The 20355-nt window shown below is 46.3% G+C and overlaps 1 protein-coding gene across 1 annotated transcript in view; it reads right to left on the bottom strand.

Annotated features, from left to right (window-relative positions):
* The window catches only part of Scn8a (sodium voltage-gated channel alpha subunit 8), a 169231-nt gene that overhangs the window by 100395 nt on the left and 48481 nt on the right, over nucleotides 1-20355 (bottom strand). The window contains exon 2 of the mRNA XM_036207633.1: nucleotides 7682-8011. Coding sequence (XP_036063526.1) covers nucleotides 7682-7957 — 276 coding nt within the window. The 5' untranslated portion in view covers nucleotides 7958-8011. The remainder of the gene's footprint in view (nucleotides 1-7681; nucleotides 8012-20355) is intronic.

The raw sequence follows: 20355 nt of genomic DNA, 5'->3' as shown, positions 1-20355 counted from the left end.
AACAGAGGAAGGCTAGTAACACAGACAGAAACACCGATGAGGCTGGGCAAGGCTGACGGTCCGTCAGACCAGTAAGTCAACGAGACACTGGAACACTCTTAGTGGGTACTAACGACCTTTTCACAAAGCCCTTCTACTTCTAAGGCTCTGTAAGTGGTTCCACAGTGATCCAGCCTCTAACAACATCTCTAAGCCATCAAGAAATCTATTTTTTGATTGCCTCCTAAGCTCCCAAACAAAACCATTTTTGGGGGGGAAAGGAAGAAATGAAATACTAACTAGCTTTTCCTACCCAAAAAGTTCAGTTCACTTTGGAAGTTAAAATTTTTTATTTAAAAGTTCTATTGGCATCACTCAGAAAGCACATGATGTTTCCATATGAATCATCTCCTAAAATGCAGCATTCACTCAACAAATACTGACTGGACACTTGCTAGAAGCACATGAGGTTTTCATTATGTGCATTATCTCCTAAGATGCAGCATTCACTCAACAAATACTGACTAGAAACTGGCTAGAGAGCAGGCCTTGCTTTAGCTGAAGACAGAAGATGAACGAACACTGAACCAACAAAAGTCCTACAGACAAGGTGCTGTGTGCTAGGAAGAAAAATAAACCAGGACTAGAGGACTCCACGGTGTGCAGACACTGAAATATGTGAGGCAGTAGCACTTCTCAGTGCAGACTAACCAAAGGCCCTGCACGGTAAGTGACTCGGGAAGGACTGCCTGGAACTACGTGGGGACGGGATCAGAAACAAGACTTCAACTCTTAGTCACCTGCTAAAGCTGTAAGAGGAAGTCTAACTTAAGAAGGCTCAAATTCCTTCTCTCCATAACTCCATGCTTGGATAGTGAGTGAAAGCCCCGTGCCCACTCGCCTGTCACACATCCAGCTCTGAGAGTGACCCACCTCCCACCGCCTCATAAGCATTGTCCTCAGCTGATTTGGTGCAGAAAAACCTGAAATCCCACTCAACTTCCCTATACTATTAGGGAAAAAAAAACTTTTAATGACAAAATGAACTGAAGTTTTAAAATATATAGTTTTAACTGTAATTGTCTATGCTGACTGTGATAGGACATCAATCATACCTGATGGACACAAATATTCCCTTAACAGCCTGGCTCTGCATGCCTGCTGACATATCAGACAGATTTGAAAAGGAGTATCTGCCAGCAACAGGGAAATGTGTGTGCATGCATGTGGGGGGGGGGGGAGAGGGAGAGAGGGAGAGAGGGAGAGGGAGAGAGAGAGAGAGACAGAGAGAGACAGAGAGACGGAGAGAGAAACAGAGAGAGAGAGAGAGAGAGAGAGAGACAGAGAGAGAGAGAGAGAGACAGAGAGAGAGAGATTTCAGGGGTTGATGGTTCTATCATTAGTAAGGCAAGGAGAAAACTGTAAAGACTGGGCACAGAGGTACCCTCCACACCTACACTGAATGACACGATGGTGGGCTCACATTCAAGACAGGCTGCACTCTAGGAATTCAGAAGGGACAGGACTGGTGTAGAAGCACCAAGTTATGTCACAGGAAGGAGCAGCCTCTGGGCTGGGCCTGGGTGGGGGGTGGAACTCCCAACGCCGAAGTTCAAGGAAGAGTACATCCAGGAGGAGGAGGCAGATCAGAGTGGGAACACCAAGGCAGCAGAGAGCACTGCACACTTTCCTGCAACAGCAAAGGGGTGACACAGTGCGGAGACATGGACACACACCCATGTACGGATGAGGAAACCACACTTTGGGCATTTTATTTGGCCAAGGACAAATCAAAGACAGCACTGGAAAGAACCCAAGGCTTTCCATTCCTTCCTAGTTAGGTGTTCTCTGCACTATGCCATTCTGGCAGGCAGGGCGGTGGGAGGGAGACAATCTTCCTTCAGAAAGTAAGAGAAGGTGGAGAGGCCAACTTGTGGTGACGTATTGTGTACCCTAATAAACTTGCCTGAGGATCAGAGGGTAGAGCCAGCCACCAGATTAGACATAGAGCCAGGCAGTGGTGGCACACACCCTTAATCCCAGTACTGGAAAACACACACGCCTCTAATCCCAGGAAGTGATGTCTGGGCAGAGAGAGGTATATAAGGCCTGGGGAAGCAGGAACTCACTCTCTTTAGGCTGAGGGTTTTGTGGAGCTAAGAACTAGTGGCTGCTGTTCAGCTTCTCTGATCTCTCAGCTTTCACCCTGATTTCTGGCTCTGGGTTTTTTATTAAAAGACCATTGAGATTTGAACAACATCTAAACACCTCAGAGCTCAGGTCCAGGTGAGCAATTATGGAGGTATGCAAACAAGAAAGGAGTTTGCTCTGCATTCCATACATCTGTCTGCCCGCATCAGGACAACCAAGTCAACTGAGGCTAAGGGTAGGATGATGGAACATTTCAAAGGCAAAAAGCTGGAAACATGTTGTAATGAACAGAATTAGAGGGAGGAGCTTTGATGCAGGCTCTACCTCTAATAGTAGTTCTGGCTTTAAAAGTTATCTATATATTTGTGTATTTGTGTGTGTGTGCATATGCATGTGCATGTATCTATGTGCACCTCATGAGCGGAAATCCAAGAACAACCCACGGGAGTCAGTTCTTTGGTAAGTACCCTTACCCACTAAGCCATCTTGTAAGCCTGGTTCTGGCTTTTGACACAGTATCAATACCATAAAATAAATAATGTAAGGAAGCCGAATTAAGTGATGTCAAAGGCCTCCACATTTTAATTTCCTGTGACTTTAAATGTACCTCACCGTGTAGAAAAACTAATACACAGATGCTGAAGTGAGCTGAACTTTGAGAAGCTTGTGACTTTTAAGTGCAACAGGAATGCACCATAGCACTTAAAGACACATCAATCCTGAAATGGGAACTTTCGTTTCTTGGGCTTCCTTATAATAGGGCAGTCTACTAGACCCAGAGGCATGTCAATCATCAGGCCTAAGGAATGAGGAAGGGGTAGGACTCCTGTAGAAGGGCCTCCAACTCAACCCACAGACACCCTACTGCCTACTTAAGATAGATTCCAGAAATACGAAATAAGATAGTTACATGGTCACTTAAAACTCAACGGATTACAGTTAAGCAGCAGACAGTATTTTCTGTAGAGAAGACACTGTAAACAGTAAAGGAAAAGCCATTGATTTGATTCTCTGAAAGAAAAACACTGGAGGAAGGGAAACGAAGTGGGAACTGCTGTTGGTAAAACTCAAGACCCCACAGCACAGCACGTGTGGCACACAGCTGTAGTGCTGGCCCTCAGCAGGCAGCCTGAGGCCCGCCTCAAGAGGCCTCAACAACATCAACACAAAAACAAAGAACATCCCACAACAGGCAGAGGAAAGACAGGTGACAGAAGGCAAGGACAAGCGTCTGAGGCCGGGTTCCTCACACACAGCTGTACGGCGCGCACAGGGATGGAGAAACCACAGAAGACACGGCCATCAGCGAGCAACACTACGGGAGACGCGCAGCGGGAGATGGAGGACGGCGTAAAAAAAAGGCAGACTTTTTACCAAATACCTCTGAATTTTTGGTCATGTAAAAACATGACCTATTTTTAAAATGAGATAAGTCAGACTGTATCTGCTCCTTAAATGTACTTATTTGTATCAACTGAAAATAAGCCGACCAAAGGGAGGAGAGCAAGGGAAAGGAGCATCTGTGAAGCAGCGTGCCGGATGGCATGATGCACAGCTTTCAGGGTCCCAGCTTTCCTGGAGCACGAGATACACAAGGGGATGAAACCAGAACTCTTAAAAGAAAGCCTGTTTTCTGTTACCCAGGAAAGAAGGAAACAAGTCAGTCCCCTGTGGCCCCTCGACGACAACAGACCAATAAGAGACCACGGCTTGAGGACAAGACAATCATTTGAGACAATTCCTGAGAAACAAACAGAAAGGACTACCTCTTAAAGTCACTTCCTCCCTGCGAGCTTTAGATTTGTGGGTTACACAATCACCAGCATGCTTCCTTGCAGCGGAAGTTGATTGAACCCATGCAAGGCCTAGGTTAGTAAGAAGGACCCAGAACCTCAGTAAGGACATGTGATAAGCTGAGAAAGCATGTTACGTGTAATCAGATGAACAGTTCCTCATTTAGAAGTATGATGGCTATGGGCAGAGCCCAGTTGGCAGAGTGTGTGCCTACCATCCTCAGAGCCCCGGGTTCAAGTGTCAACACTTCATAACATATGTGGAGTGGTGCAGCCTGTAATCCCAGAACTCAGGAGGTACAGGCAGGAGGATTAGGAGTTCATGTGGTTACATGGAGAGTTGGAGGCCAGATTGGGCTAAAACCCTGTCTCAAGTAGGTAAGTAGATAGTAGGTAGATAGATAAAGATAGATAGACAGAGATAGAGACACAGAAATAGATAAGTAGATAGATGATAGATAGATGGATGGATGGATAGATAGATAGATAGATAGATAGATAGATAGATAGATAGATAGATGATACATAGAGACAGATAGATAATAGATAGAGAGACAGAGATAGACAGATGATAAACAGACAGACAGATAATAGACAGACAGAAAGAGATAGATAGATAGATGGATGGATGGATGGATGGATGGATGGATGGATGGATGGATACATAGATAGATACATAGATAGATAGATAGATAGATACATAGATAGATACAGATAGATAGATAGATAGATGATACATAGAGACAGACAGACAAGCAGATGATAAACAGACAGATAGACAGATAGATAATAGACAGAGAGACAGATAGACAGACAGATGATAAACAGACAGACAGATAATAGACAGACAGAAAGAGATAGATAGATAGATGATACATAGAGACAGACAGATGATAGACAGACAGACAGATAGATAATAGACAGACAGAGAGACAGAGATAGACAGACAGATAGAAATAGATGGATGGATGGATGGATAGATGGATGATAGATAAAGATTAATGTACAACGAAGATGTTTGAGTGGCTATCAATACTTTCTTGACATATTTTGTTTGCTTTATAGTAGCCATTAGCCATATGGCTATAATGGCTATATATGTGTTTTATAGACTTTTTTAATGGCAACATTTAAAGAAAATTAAAGACCACCAAAAATAAAATTAAAGTTATTCTTCTCAGGAAATATTTGCCCTTATGACAGGCTGAAGCTGAACTTTCCTCTACTGTGTGTGTAGTGCATATGTGTGTATTTGTTTCATGGACTGTGACTGTATGTGTGCATGCCTTTGGTGGCCAGAGGTCAATGTCAAGTGTCTTCCTTAACTGCCCTCTGCTTTACTTTTTAGACAAAAATCTTTTACTGAACCTGAGGATCATCAGCTTGGGTAAGCAGCCTAGTGAGATCCGGGAGAGGGGAGGGGATGGGGGTGGTGTCATCTACCTGCTTCTCTCTCTCCAGGAACATGCTTCAGGCTTTGCACATGGGTGTGAAGCATCTGAATTTAGGGCCTCATGCTTGTGTGGCAGCTACTTTACCAACTGAACCATCACCCCAGGCCCTGAAGTCAAACTTTCTGTCAGGACAAGCCAGTCCTACGGCACTCCATTAACAACTTGGCTTAAAGGCTCGCTCTCCATGAAGAGTCCTCAGCCATGACCCAGGCCACTGAAACAGGAAGAGGACATCAGAGGGGCCGGACCCAGGGAAGAGGCACACAAAGGAAAAATAACCACAGTTCAGGAGATGAAATTTAATTTGCATATAAGATGGGAAATCAATAATTTAGACCCTGAGAAATAAAGTGACTTGCTAAGAATCACAAATTACTTTCATAAAGTTTGTTTTTCTTATTTTTTTCCCTACAATTATTTGTGGTAGCCTGGACAACATTTATACTAACAAAGAAGAATATAAATAATAAACGTGGTGAGTCATGGTGGAGTCAAGATCTCTCTCCAGTCTACTGTCCTCTATCATGGTTTTTCTCTAAACTTGGAAGACTTGGGGCCACTGGCTCCACTTCCTTCCCTCTGCAGCTGCTGTGAGCTGCAGCAGAAGCTGGTGGATAAAGGGCTATGCATTACAGAGAAAATCCTGACCGCTTGTATCGTCCATCCTGAAATAAGGGTGCCTTTTAAAACTCATTTATGTATTCACACGCTGTGTGTGTGAGTGTGTGTGTGTGTGTGTGTGTGTGTGTGTGTGTGTGTGTGTATTTGTGCACTGTTGAGAGGGTATACACACTAGGGCACTCTGGTGTGCTGTGGATATCATTATGTATAAATAAATTGCTGATTGGCCAGTAGCCAGGCAGGAAGTATAGGTGGGACAAGCAGAGAAGAGAATTCTGGGAAGTGGAAGGCCAAGGCAGAAAGACACTGCCAGCCACCGCCATGACAAGCAAAATGTAAGGTACTGATAAACCACAAGCCACATGGCAAAGTATAGATTAATAGAAATGGGTTAATTTACAATAGAAGAACTAGATAACAAGAAGCCTGCTGCGGCCATACAGTTTATAAACAATATAAGTTTCTGTGTGCTTTCTTGGTTGGGTCTGAGGGACTGTGGGACTGGCGGGTAAGAGGGATTTGTCCTGACTTGGGCCAGGCAGGAAAACTCTAGCTACAGTGGTGACCAGAGAACAACTCACAAGGAGTCCATTCTCTCCTCCCACCACGTGGGATCTTGGTGGCAGGCGCATTTACCTGCTGAGCCTTCTCACTAATCCTAGACAGGATAGATGTCTTAATTCTGTCCCATTAACAAGACAAAGAAGTTAAAATTTCTTCTAAAATTTACTAACAGTAGTCAGAAGCAGTGTTAACAAAGATAGCTTATCCAAGTTTTCCACTCACATCTATGCAACTACACAAAAACCATCACCCTACCCCTTATCTGGAAACCCACTGACAGTTATTGAAATGACAGACATTGAATTAGATCGGTCTCCTACAATGTGATGTCAGCCCTCAGGATCCAGCAGCAAATTACCTGGCCAGTCAATCAATTAAACCAGGAAGCTTGGCTTCTCCTCTTGTCTTGTTTCATGCAATAATCATGACAAAAGTCTAAGGTTTGGTCAAACAGTATTCAGGAAGTTTGAACCCTTAGCTGTATGGAGACTGGCCTTTGCCTGTGGCCAGGAACAGAACTGGCTTTGATAAAGACTCATCCTGACTAGGGCAAGATAAGACCAAAGGGTGCTTCACTGTTTCTGCCCCGCAAAGCCATGCTCCAATATCACAACGGAGGGCTGCACAGAGGGCACACATGGTCCCCAGTACATGGACAGCCTGCCACCGCTGCACGAGAAATACCATCCTCTCTACGAGGACAGAGTTTCAAATGTGGGGGTCAGGGGGACTCCACACAGTTGTAGTAGATGTTTCATCTATACCCACACTTCTTCCCTCTCTCCTTTCTTTCTTCCCTTCAGGATGCCAGGACCACGGGGCTCTACACATGCTAGAAAGTGCTCTGCCAGGGCGCTACATACATCTGCATCCCTTGTGGTTTTTTTATTTTTTATTTTTCCTAATCTGGCCTGGAAGCAAAACTAGAAGTCTTATTAACAGGGTTGGCCCTCGGGGAGACCCGGAAGTGGCCCTCAGCGGCAACAAAATGGGAAAACCGATCCCAGGCAGAAGCAAAGACTAGCCACATCTCCCCACTCTGGCCAAGACAGGGTTCCTCTTCCCCTCTCCCACACCTGAAGGGAAGGGGCCTCTGTAGCTGGGCCTCCTCCAACTCACTTTCTGCGTCAAATAGTATGGGTCAAAGTCCTCCAGGGGAACTGCAACCAGGCCTTGGGGGATGTCCCCATAGATGAAAGGCAAACTCTTCCCTGCTTCCAAGTCACTGTTGGGCTTGGGCTTGCTGTCCTCGTCATCTTCCCGATGGCTGCCATCCGCCTTCGCTGGTTTCTTGAGCTTGCTTTCGGCAATGCGCCTCTCGATGTTTGCCAGCGACTCAGGGGTGAAAGGCTTGAAACTGTCAGGGCCTGGTGGTGCGAGCAGCCGCGCTGCCATCTTCTCATCCTGCAGCGGCTTCGTTAGTTAGGCTGTGTCCAGGACAGGTCAGCTCTGGAAGAGCAGCAACACAGGCAGCGTTAATCAATCACTGCTCTAAAAGGAGGCCAGATTAAACCAGCTCACTCTCAACCTTCACTCACAACCTTTGCAACACAGTTTCCACCATGACATGTTTTTTTTTTTTTAATCTAAAAAAAAATCTATGGCAAGAATAGCTCGGGTGACCTTTGTCATGGCCCTTAGGGGGATGATCAGCTAAGGAGATGGAAAGGTTGGGGTCTGCTCGCATGTATTACATTTACCTAAATGCAATTCATTGTTCAGAGTCACACATGAACACAAAGAGAGGCGCTCCATATCCCCCAGGCGCTCTGCTAACTAGGGATAGCTAACATTCCCCAGGGCCTGCCTTCCTCCTCCTGGATCTATGCTCCAAAAGAAACAGTTTTCCTTTAACGGCAAGAAAAGGGTAAACTGTCCCTCTTCTCAAAAACCTCACTTTCTGAAAACTAACCCTTTAGAACCTTTGCCAACACAAAATGCTGATAAGATAGCTTCCATCTGTATTCGTTCTTCCATTTCAAGGTACTTCAATTTTCTGAGTTGTCCAAAAACCTTTCAGTATAAAATTCCAGTGGTATCTTTTTTTAGGATAAAGCACCTGCCGGGCACAAACACAGAAGACACGGTGTTTTTCAGTGGAAAGGGCTGCCACCACTCCCAGGCCCTACTCAGCGATGGGAAAGGCCGAGGGAACCCCAGGCTCCCCCTGGGCCAGCAATGCAGCACTGCAGGGCGGGGAGGCTGGAAGGACCAGAGAGAGAACACTCCCCCTAGAAAGAGCAACTGCAGTAGGGTCACACAGGCGTCCCCCATTTCTCAGCCCGGACGTGAAAAGCCATTCACTCCTGTATTCAGAACCCTGGTTATCTCCACCCAAGCCTGGAAGCAGAGGAACCAGGAGGCCAAGAGCAATCGCTCAGCTCTTTGCAGGGACAGACAGAGACCACTGGCAGTTCATTCACCTGGTGCTCAAAGCGGCACTTCCTTCTTCCAGCCTCGGTCCCTCGCACTCCATACATCTTTTAAGAATGTTTATTCAGTGTCACCCAGGAAATGGTGCCGGAAGACTGAAGACTACTGTGTTTGGTCCTACACAGTCCTGGGGGCCCACTTCTCCTACCCATGCAACCTGAGCCTGCTCAAGTGAATGGCGGGAGAGTCAACTCTGGCTGATTTGACAGTGTGGTCCCCGGGGGGGCTCCTTTCACAAATCCATCTGCCCAGACTGTTTTCCTGGTGACCGCTGTGCCACAGCTTGGAACTGAGTGCCTGCAACTAAGCTCCAGACCCATACAGTGGCCCTCACAGACTGAGCATCTCCCACACCCCACAGGTCCAGGCAGGGGGAGGGGCCAGAGCAGTCATTCTGGGTAAGCACAGGACTTTAGAGACACAAGACACTGTAGGACTGGTCCAGCCATTATGCAAACGAGGAAATATGGGGTCCTAAGAGACTGATCAATTTGCCGAGGTCACAGGGCCAGGATAAAAATCACAACTAAAGGCTGGGCTGGCTCAGCAGGTAAAGGTGCTTGCTGCCAAGCCTCAAGACCAGAGTTCTATCCCTGGGACCCACAGGGCAGAAGGAGAAAACCAGCCCCCACAAGGTGCCTTCTGACCTCCACACACACACCATGTGAGCTTCTCTAAATAAATAAATAAATGTAAAAAAATTTGAAGACCTCAACCAGAGGCTGATATCCCAGCTCCTATTTACGTACTATTTTAAAAATCTTTTTTTAGTTACCCACCCCATTCTATCCTCTCCCACCACTAACTAGTCTCCGGCAGGAATAGTCTGGCTCATTAAACAAATCACACAGAAATAATATGGTTTTATGATCTGAGACTTCATTTACAGTTTTCCCCAGCCTAGACTTCCTTTCCCCTAATTCCTCCCATGCCCTGAACAAATCCAGCAAACCTCCTTCCTCCTGCCCCGCCTGGGACTCCAGCCTGTGTGCACCCACCCTCCCTCCCGGCCTCCGGGCCTCCGGGCCTCCTTCAGGAGCTTTGCTCTCAGCTGTGTCTCAAGTGCCTGGCTTGTACTAGCTTCTCCTCCAGAACACAAGGAGAGTGAGGTCTATTATCACCTTTTAAAGACAAAGAAGCAGAGGCTTAGAGATCTGCCGTGGCTTTCCCAAAGCCACACTGCTAAAGAATGACCGTCAGGACCCCAACACCCACAGCCACAGAAAAACTCGATGGGATCATGCCTGGAGCTCCCAATAAAACCAAATATCTGGAATTCCAGGCTCCACTTTCCACATTGGCCCACAAGACAGACCACCGGAGAGCTTGTGCTCTGAGGGCAGCTGGGCTCCTGTGCAGCCCAGCCTCAGTCCTCCCCCCACCGTCTGCAGCCCCTCCCCCCACCACATTTTCAACTTCTTTCTTTCCTTCCTAGCTCTTCTCGCTGTGTATCTGAATCCTCCACTTGCTTTACCTCCCTGTGGCCTTGGTGACCACAGGTGGCACTCACTGTGCCACTGTAAACTTCTCCCCTCTCGGCTCCTCCTCTACACTGGGACCACCCTTTCCAGCCGCCCAGCGCGGGATCCCAGTCACCACTGCCAACTCCTTGCTTCCCATGCCCAGCCCCACAGCCTCCCACTCCTCTCTGAACAGCTTCCATGTGCAAGCATCACCCACTCAGGCCCCACAGAAGCAGTCTTCTCACGTGTGGTCAGCCTCAGTCTACCCAAGTGTGTTCCCCAAGATCTTCCCTAAAAATCTGCCCTCGCTGCCGCTTCCCGCCCTCGCTGCCGCTTCCCGCCCTCAACTCACAGCAGGTCCGGACTTGCAGCACGTCACTATCACTCCAGGCCTCCGCCAACTTCCCCTGTCTCAAACCGTCCCTTCTGCTTACAGACATCTGCTCTGGGGACTACTGTTTGTTTTCTTTTTAAACATAAACATAACACAGTGAGGTCTATGAATCCACAGTGCCCAGTTCAATCTGCACTTTAGTTGTCCGCCTGTGTGACAACACCAATCTGCTCTCTGCTCCTTCATCAGCAATCGCCTCCACGGGTTAGTTCTGCTGCGCAACTTTCATACGAGTACATGCGAGTGCATTCGTCCTGAGGTTTGGCTCCATCCCAATCCTAATTCTGTGACATTTACCTTGCTGCGGCAGTTCATTGTATTGCTGTGATGCATTCCATCTATGACTATACGATTTACTCACCCTACTGACAGGTGTGGGTTGCTGTAAGCTACTGTGAAAAGAAGCTAAGGACCCCTTTGCCCCCGTCAGTCAAATACACATGTGATTCTTCCCAGCCTCCAGGCGAGGGAGGATGTGCTGAGTTGGAGGCCATGTACCAAGTGCCACAGGGTCGAGGGTTCCAGCTGCCCCTCACCCTTGCCTACATTCAGATCAACAGTCTTCTCAATTTCACTGGTATTAGTGGCACCTCACAGTTTTAAGATTTATTTACTGAGACAAAATTTAGGTAACTTGAACCATTTTAAAGCAGCATATTTACATCCCCCACTCTTGCACACCAAGTCTTTCCACCATCCCAAACTCAGCGCTGCCCTACACAGCTTGGCTTCTCTCCATTCCACTGCCCAGCTGCCCATTACCGAAAGTACATTCCATCCCTACCAATGTATCTTTCTGGTATTTCCTATAAAATTGTAGCACACCATGTGCAACCGTTTGGGTCTGACCTCTTTCACTTAGTGTAAAAGTTTCAAGGTAAAGTCACACAGTAGCATGTATCAGCATTTCAGTGTGTGTGTGTGTGTGTGTGTGTGTGTGTGTGATTTCACTATACATCTACACAACAAGCTACGTGTTTACTAACCCACTGATAACATTTGAGCTCATGCTATCTTTTGGCTGTTGTGAGTAGTAAGTACACATGTGATACTTTATATCTTTCCAGTTCTTGTAATAAGAAAAGACCTCATTGCACAGCCCAAGCTGGCCTCAAATTCACAATCCTTCTGCCTTAGCCTCCCTAGCACTAGGATTACAGGTGCGTGTCACCATGCTCAGCTCCATTTCCAATTCTGTAGAGAACAGACCTAGAATGGGAACTTCAGGATCAGACGGCAACACTGTTCGATGTTTTCATAAAACTGCCATACTTTTTCAGAGGCTTAGCCATTGCATCCCACTGGCAAAGTAAGCATCCACATGCTTGCCATCACTTGTTATCCGTGGTTTGAAATGGCAGTTCAATGTTTTCCCTACCCATCACTGTGTGTGGTATGAATACATATATGTGTGTGTGAATGTGTGTTTGTGCAGAGGGAAGTCTGATGATGACGTAGCAAAGTCTTTCAACTGAGCCCGGAGCTCACTGATTGGTTAGTCTGAGTAACCAGCTTGCTCTGAGAAGTCCCGGTCTCTGACATCTGAGCAACAGAATTACAGGCTAATCATTACATCTACCTGGCATTTACATGGATGCCAAGGATCCAAAGACTGATCCTCACGCTTGCGAAGCATCTCCTCAGCCCTCACTGCATCTCCGGTTTGTATTCCTCTAACGGCACTGATGTGTTTCTTCATGTCTCTTGGCTCACTGTGGTTCTACTCTGCAAAGCCAGGTGGCATGGAGCATCTTTATACTATACCAGTGCGCCAGACATTCCCCTCTGTAAGGTGCTAGCTTCTACTGGGTCATTTATATTTCCCTGTTTTGTTCATTTGTAGAACAATCCTGTCAGTAATAAAGCACCTCTCTCTCTCTTTTTTTCTTTTTTTAAATAAATTTATTTATTTTACATCCCAGCTGCAATCGTTTCTGTTTTCAAGCCAGGGTTTCTCTGTGTAGCTCTGGCTGTCCTGGAACTTACTCTGTAGACCAGAAGAGCCTTGAACTCAGAGATCTGCCTGCCTCTGCCTCCAGACTGTTGGGGTTAAAGGTGTGTGTCACCATGCCCAGCATTTTTTTTAAGTCCCTCCCTCTCTATTGGTAATACTTCGATAAGTAGTAGTTCTTAATTTTACTAAAGTCCAATTTATCACTCTTTTCTCCCCAGTTTGTGCCTTTAAAAAATGCCCATCCCATCTGTGGCCATGCAGGTCTTTCCCTATGCTTTCTTCTAGAAGTTTTATTGTTCTATCCTTTCATTTAAACCTGCAAATCACTGGGTCCTGGACGCTGCACAGTGTGAAGAAAAGATTCATTTTTTTTTTCCAGTGTCAATAATCAACTGACCCAGCATCACTAAGTCAATGTGTGGTCACTGTCACTTTTACAGACTATTATATAAACTATATTGTGCTACTATATACACATATTATTGACTACCATGTGCACTTTCTAGCTCTAACCCTGAAGTGTGCTTTCCTTCTTTTACCTAAGTTTAGTCATCAAATAAACCCCTCCTTCTTCAGAGCAAAAAGTAAACAGACTTGCAGGGTTTAGCAGGAACTCAGAGGTCATACAAGGCAACATTTCTGATCTGAAAATCAAATGGAAGCTGGACTGTCTGGCGGTCAGTTGGTCACTGGAACAAGCAGCCTCTCATATGCAGTGACCTTTAAGCTATGGGAGTTGGAACAGCACAGCTCCACTTACATGCAGCTTTAAATGTTTTTTGACAATTGGAAAAAACTTACAGATAAACCCAGTAGGCAGAATTTTTTTATATCAGAGAAAAATTAGGCATGACATGAATGCATTAAAAATCATGTGCATAAAAGGGTCTGTTTGATCATTTGCTACCACAAAATATGTTCAACTCTATATCAAAACTTCAAATGTATCAAAAGCTATGAAGGCACTTGCATGTTGCTTGCGGCCTCAGAAACCGTGCTAAGTGTAGAGGTCCAGTATTAAATGAATAGAAGTAACCGCAGCACTTTCTGCACAAAGGCTGTCCTTCTCCAGTCACTGCGCTGCCACGGCAGCTAAGTCCTGGGGTACCACTGCTGTCTCTGTGTGCCCCCCTCTTCACAGTAAACGGTGCGTCTCAGTGAAAAGTGGTCTCTCCGTTCCTATGCATTCATCATCACACAGATTACACATAACAAACAAAGTAAGTGCCAACCAACTGCTGTCGTCAGGTCTCCTGGTCAACAGCAGGACAGTAGTGGCTGAGTTTTCAGGGAGTTGGAGCAGGAGACGTAGTTCAGACAACTTGCCTAGTATGCTGAGGCTCAGGTTTTGATCCTCTGTGCCATAAGAAGAGAAGAGTCTGGGGAGGGTCAAAGTTATCTGCAGACCTCACTGTGTCTGGGCATGCTGTTCCAAGGTCAGCTGGACTGCTATGTTCACAGAACCATGGTCTCTCTGTCAATGCCCCTGCTCCGACTGCTTGGCTGTCTCCTGCCATGTCCCCACCTGCCCCAGATAATGAAGGACAAAGACGGTGGCTCTCAAAAGACTGAACTAGACTTGAAACACTGGGGTGATAGATGGTCTGGGCTCTCTGCTCTTGGTCATCCAAGAGATAAGGGTTCAAATGCTCTCTGAGATCTAACAGACAAATAAAGAGGAGTCTTTGTGGGGGGAGAAGGAGACTAGACAAGAAAGAATGGCTGACGAGAGGTTAGCACAGGGTGAAGTGGAAGGAGGCTGGCTGGGGAGCAGCTGGTGCAGGACTCCAGGCAAAGGCGTGGAGGAAACATGCTGGGAGCAGCAACACCAAACTCACTTACCAACAAGCCAGATGCAGTGCGGTTTGCCCTGACACCAACACTCAGAAGGCTGAGGCAGGAGGATGGCGCATAAGACCAGCCTAAACACAGGTTTGGAAGGGTTGAGAGATGGGAGGTAATCTTGAAGAAGTTAGGGAAGGAGGGGGGAATATGATCGAAATACATTGTATACATGCATGAAATTCTCAAAAAATTAGTATTTTTTATATAAGACTAGCCTAAACTACACAGTGAGTTTGAGGTTAGTCTGGGTTACAGAGTAAGAGCCTGTTTCAAAAACAAAAAGCAACTACACAGCAACAGAGGTTCCAAGTAGTACGGAACACACACCTGGCCTGGGTGTGGCTCTGCCGCAGAACATTACCCAACACCTGACACAGTTGGTTAAGTCCCTGGCATTTTGGAACAGAAATAAAGCCAAACTTGTCTCAGACTGGAAGGAGAAGAACAAAGTTTGATGACTCACATTCCTGGTATTAAAATTAATTACAAATGTGGAGTCATCCAAATTTTAGTAATTGACCTAGAAGCAACCATACAGACCACTGGGTAGTCTAGAAGTAAAGGCTCATGCATGCAGAAAGGCATTTTCAACAAGGATGCCAAGACAATTTAGTGGAACATGAACAGCCCTTATTAACACACAGTAGGAAACACACATGATTGCAGCCACACACAGACAAATGCAGAATAAAGTGGGGCTCTACTTTATAACACATACAATATTAATTAATGTTTAAATAAAAGAAATAAAACAAGGAAACAGCAGAAAATATGGCCAGGGGTTATTTGTGAGACGTGAGGTCCAGAGGACCAGAGTTCAGATTCCCAACACTCACACAAATGCTAGATGGGCATGGCAGTCTGCCTTTTAATTCCAGTGTTAGGGAAGGGAAGACAAAGGGTCCCTGGAGCAAGTCGGGTGGCTAGACTAGCCAAAAGGAACTCTGGAAGCAAGAGATCCCATCTCCATGAGTAAGGTGAGGAGCAATAGAGAGAGAGTTTTGCCATCAGCCTCAGCCTTTCACACCCACATATATACATGTACACACATATATGCCCATACACATGTGAACAGGCACACATACACACACAAATACATGCCCCACAGAGATACTTGTAAAAAAATAACTAAGTCAATTAAAACCTCTCTGCGTTACATTAAAGTATCAAGAGAATGCAAGGAGAGTTGCAGAGCAGGAAGCGTTTATAAACCACACACCTGAAGGAGTGTGGCAGGATGGCTCACACAGGGACACAGCAGGCAGCAGGGAGCCGGAGAACTCCAGGTTGATGAGGGTGTCAAGACACTGAAATGGTTAGTGAGACAGTACACGCAGGCCTCACTGTGGAATAGTCTTTACACTGTGTGTGAATATGTCACCGTGACTGGTTTAATAACAAAGCTGACTGGCCAACTGCTGGACAGGTAGAGGTTAGGTGGGATGGGCAGACAAAAAGAGCACAAAAAAGTTGAGAAGCAATGTGGAGGAAGGAGATGAACTTGCTGCACTGAGAAAAGGTACCGAGCCATGTGGCAGAGCGTAGATAAGATATATGGGTTAATTTAAAATCCAAGAGTTAGCTAGTAACATGCCTAAGCTATTGGCTGAGCATTTACGATCAATAATAAGTCTCTGTGTGGTTATTTGGGAACTGACTGGCAGGACAGAAAAATTTGTCTACATTTCATCACCTGACTCTGGTCTCCAGACTCCACAAACTACCAAAAGAGAACTCCAAAAAGCTGTCATTTCATACACACACACACACACACACACACACGCTGTGGCACAACCATGCCTGCTCTATTCATACATACACATCATCCATCAAATATTTGTTCTCTTCCCCCCACCCTACACAAAACAAGCAAACTGAAAGTCTGGTCCAATTATGATCGGATCATAATGCTGTACAGCTGTTACAGCAGAGCATTGGCAGTTCCCCCAAGTTAAGATCAGAATTCCTGTATTACCTTATATTACTATATGTTACCAATTCCACTACTTAGCATATGCCAAAAAAAAATCCCTGAAAGTTGGGGTTGGGGATTTAGCTCAGTGGTAGAGCACTTGCCTAGCAAGCACAAGGCCCTGGGTTTGATCCTCAGCTCCAGGAAAAAAAAACAAAAACTGAAAGTAGTAGCTTGAAGTGATATTCACCACATTATTCACAAATAACCATGAATTAGATATATAAAACATGGTATACATATAATAAAGAACTATACAACCTTAAAAGTAAAAGAAATGCTAACATGTGCTTCACCACAAGTGAACCTTGAAAACACACTAAGTGAGATAAACCAGAAACAAAGAGGTAAAGACTGTAAAAGTCTACTTACATGCCAGAGCTATACTCTGACAACAAGACTGTTCACTACTGCCCCCAAGAGACCTGATAATCTGGGATGAAAGACGGATAAATAGGCAAATCACAGTATGCTAAACCCTGCCATGAGTAAAACAAGCTTATAGACACGCAGACGCGGAACATCCAGCCTAGTGTAGAGGGATTGGGGAAGCTTCCTGGAAAAGGCAACATCTGCTGAAGCCGGAGGGCAGGCTGCTCTTGCCGGAGCTCCGCAGAACAAGGAATACACACGCAGAGGCAGAGGCAGAGCGCAGAGCAGGGAGGTCCAGCCACAGGGTACTGCCACACTTCAGTGGAGACTCAGAGACTCAGCTAGGTAAGCCCCTGCCACAGCAGGAAGGCAGAGCCCTGGCTTACAAGAGGGCCGACCTCACTGTATCCCGAAAGCAGGAAGCAGGCGCTGGGGCTGGAAGGGAGTGATGGCCTACACCATGGCTTTGAAACATTTTCTACTCACGTTTATTTTTTCTTAAGAAATTTTCATGGGACCCCAGGTACGGGTAGACAAAACAGGCATACCAATCAAGCTTCCATTATTAAATTGTAAATAATTACTTTGGCATGCATATATTCACTGTTTATTGATGATTAAACCAATTTATATATTACCAAGAAAGAGGCGCTTGCCTAACAACACAATCTGAAGAGACACAGTTTTCTACAAGCGGGAAAATGATAACAGGAGAGGTTATTAAACGGTTTTCTATGTAAGTCATCACGGTCCTATGAGAGCAGAGAACCACACACAAAGCACACTGCAGTCTACATCTGAGCTCAGGCATTTCAGGCTCCCCCACTGGTGCTGCAGGGCAGGACAGCTCATGCAGTGCATGTGCTGTGTTCTGAAGCAAGCAAGGCCGCAGTGACGTCATGCCATGCAACACGGGTGAGCTCTGCCAGAAACACTTGGACTCCTCATTAGGCATTTGTTTCGAACTAAATTTTGATTGTTGTGTTCAGAAGCCTTTCACTGTTGCCAGTTTTTGAAAAGTTGAAATTGTAATACAATTACATCATTTCCCCCTTCTCTTTCTTCCCTCCAAACTCTCCCATTTACCCCTCCCTGCTCTTTTAAACTCACAGCCTCTTCTTCATTAGCTGCTGTTATATGCATGTACATTATATGTATTTATACATATATGCCTAACTATAACCTGTTCAATCTGTATAGTGCTACTTGTATGTATGGTTTCAGGGCTGACCATTTGGTATTGAATAACAAGTTGGAGCACCTTTCCCTGGGGAAGACTATTTCTCCTGTTCCCAGCGTTCCTTGGTTGCCTGTTGTTCTTTGTGGAGGGTTGAGGCTTCATGAGTTTCCCCATCCACTTTAACATGTCTTTTGTCCTTGTCCAGCTCATGTTTAGGCAGCCATGTTCGTGAGACTTCATAGTGTAGCTCCTGACATTACCAGGAGACACAGTCTCACAGCAAACTACCTGATCCTCTGGTTCTTACAGTCCTCATGCCCTCTTCCGCAGCCCCCGAGCCTTAGGTGGGAGGCTGTGTTGTACGTCAACTGGGACTCAGCTCCGCAACTCTGCCTTTTGACTGGTGTGGTTTTCTGTAATGGTCTCTGTCTGTTGAAAAGAGAAGTTTCTTTGATGGAGGATAAGGACTAAACTTACCTGTGGGTATAAGGACAAACATTTTTCACAACATCCATATTTAATTACAACTGAGGTCGTGACCTACAGTTTAAGAGGCTTTGGTCATAGACATCTTAGTTTCTAGTACTAATACACAGAATCAGAGGTGACAGCCTGGACCAGGTAGCAGCAGTCAGATGACATGCTGAGCAGGACAGCTGACTGAAGGTAGGAAAACCAGGAAAAATGCCCCATTTTCAGCCATGGAAAATGGGAAGGAGGTAGTGAAGCTCGGTGACAGGAATCTGATGTGACTTCTCTCTGAACAGACCTAGTCTAAGGCACTCCGGTGCATCCAAATGGGGACACCAGACTGACTTCTCACTGTGTGGCTCGGAAGTGCCAAAGAGAGGCTTAGTAAGACCCGGAAGGAGAGATGCGGCCACCGCAGAACTGCAGCTGGACTCCGGCCTGAGCCAGCTCTCTGCGGCTGCTGTAAGCTCATGGAATCAGCCAGAGGAGCAGCCCTGCGCTGGGAGGAAGGTGGGTGGCTGCCCACGTACGAGAAAGAAATGTGGCCAGATGGACCGTTCACACCACCCTGCTGCCCAGGCTCCTCCTTCTTTCAGTGACAACTAGATGTGAGCATGCCAATTTTCTTTCTGTCTTACAGATTTCATTTTAGGAGATCTTTAACAGTTCTAGAACTGAAGTGAAACAATTGTGTCAGAATTTAATTTTAATCATTTTAAACATAAAAAACATTATAATCAATTATAATCTTAACCCTCTGTTGATGACAGCAAGATCCGGCTCTCCTTACCAGGCTTGAGGCCCATCTTCACCAGGAGAATGCCTGCGCTGGCTTCCCACCCTCGAGGCCACTACCAGCGCTAGCTCGCTCTTCCTCCGCCTCACACCCGTCACGTTTCCCCAGAGCTCATCAAGCTGCCCCTGATTCCCAGCAGCTGGCCTGCTCTGAGCCTCAGAAGGACAGCCACTCTGGGGAAACTTCAAACACACCTTCTCCTGAAACAGCCCTACGAGTTTCTGCTCATGGAGTTCTTTGAAGGGTCCTAACCCAGATGTAAATGCACACCCATGACCTGTAACTTCAGGAGACCCTTGGGAAGCACTTAAGCATCCAGCCTAAGTACTTTCAGTACTTGGAGGCTGTGACTGGAATGTTAAGATTCCTGCTAAGAGTCCCCATCCTATTTATGGGGCTGGGAATGTGTCAGTCAGGGAAACATCTGCTGCACAAGGACCTGAGACTGGTTCCCCACACCCCCATAAAAGGTGGGTGCAGCAGCTGTGCCTAAGGTCCCAGGACTGGGAAGTCACTCACCAAACAGTCTACCAGTGAGTGAGCTCCAGGTTCAGTGAGAGAACCCGTCTCAAAACATAAGGTGGGGCCAGAGGCACGGCTGAGTGAGCAAGGGCACTTGCCACCAAGCCTAATGATCCAACTTCAATTAACAGGGACCCACACGGGGAAAGGCTAGAGCGGGCTCCCTCCAAGTGGTCCTATGACCTTCACACACCCGCTGGAGCTCGCGCGCGCACGCGCACACACACACACACACACACACACACACAATTGAGGAAGATACCAATGATGACTTTTGGCCTCTCCACACCTGTGTGCGTGTGCACAGCTTAGGTGACGGGAGAGAACTGAGGCTGGTGGCCAGGGGTGCTGAGTGTGACTGTACTCAGTACTCTGCACACTGAACACCACG

This window comes from Onychomys torridus, chromosome 16 (genome assembly GCF_903995425.1).
Source record: "Onychomys torridus chromosome 16, mOncTor1.1, whole genome shotgun sequence".
Classification (NCBI taxonomy): domain Eukaryota; kingdom Metazoa; phylum Chordata; class Mammalia; order Rodentia; family Cricetidae; genus Onychomys; species Onychomys torridus.
The sequence above is the reverse complement of the archived record's forward strand: the minus strand, read 5'-3'. Positions and strand labels throughout refer to the sequence as shown.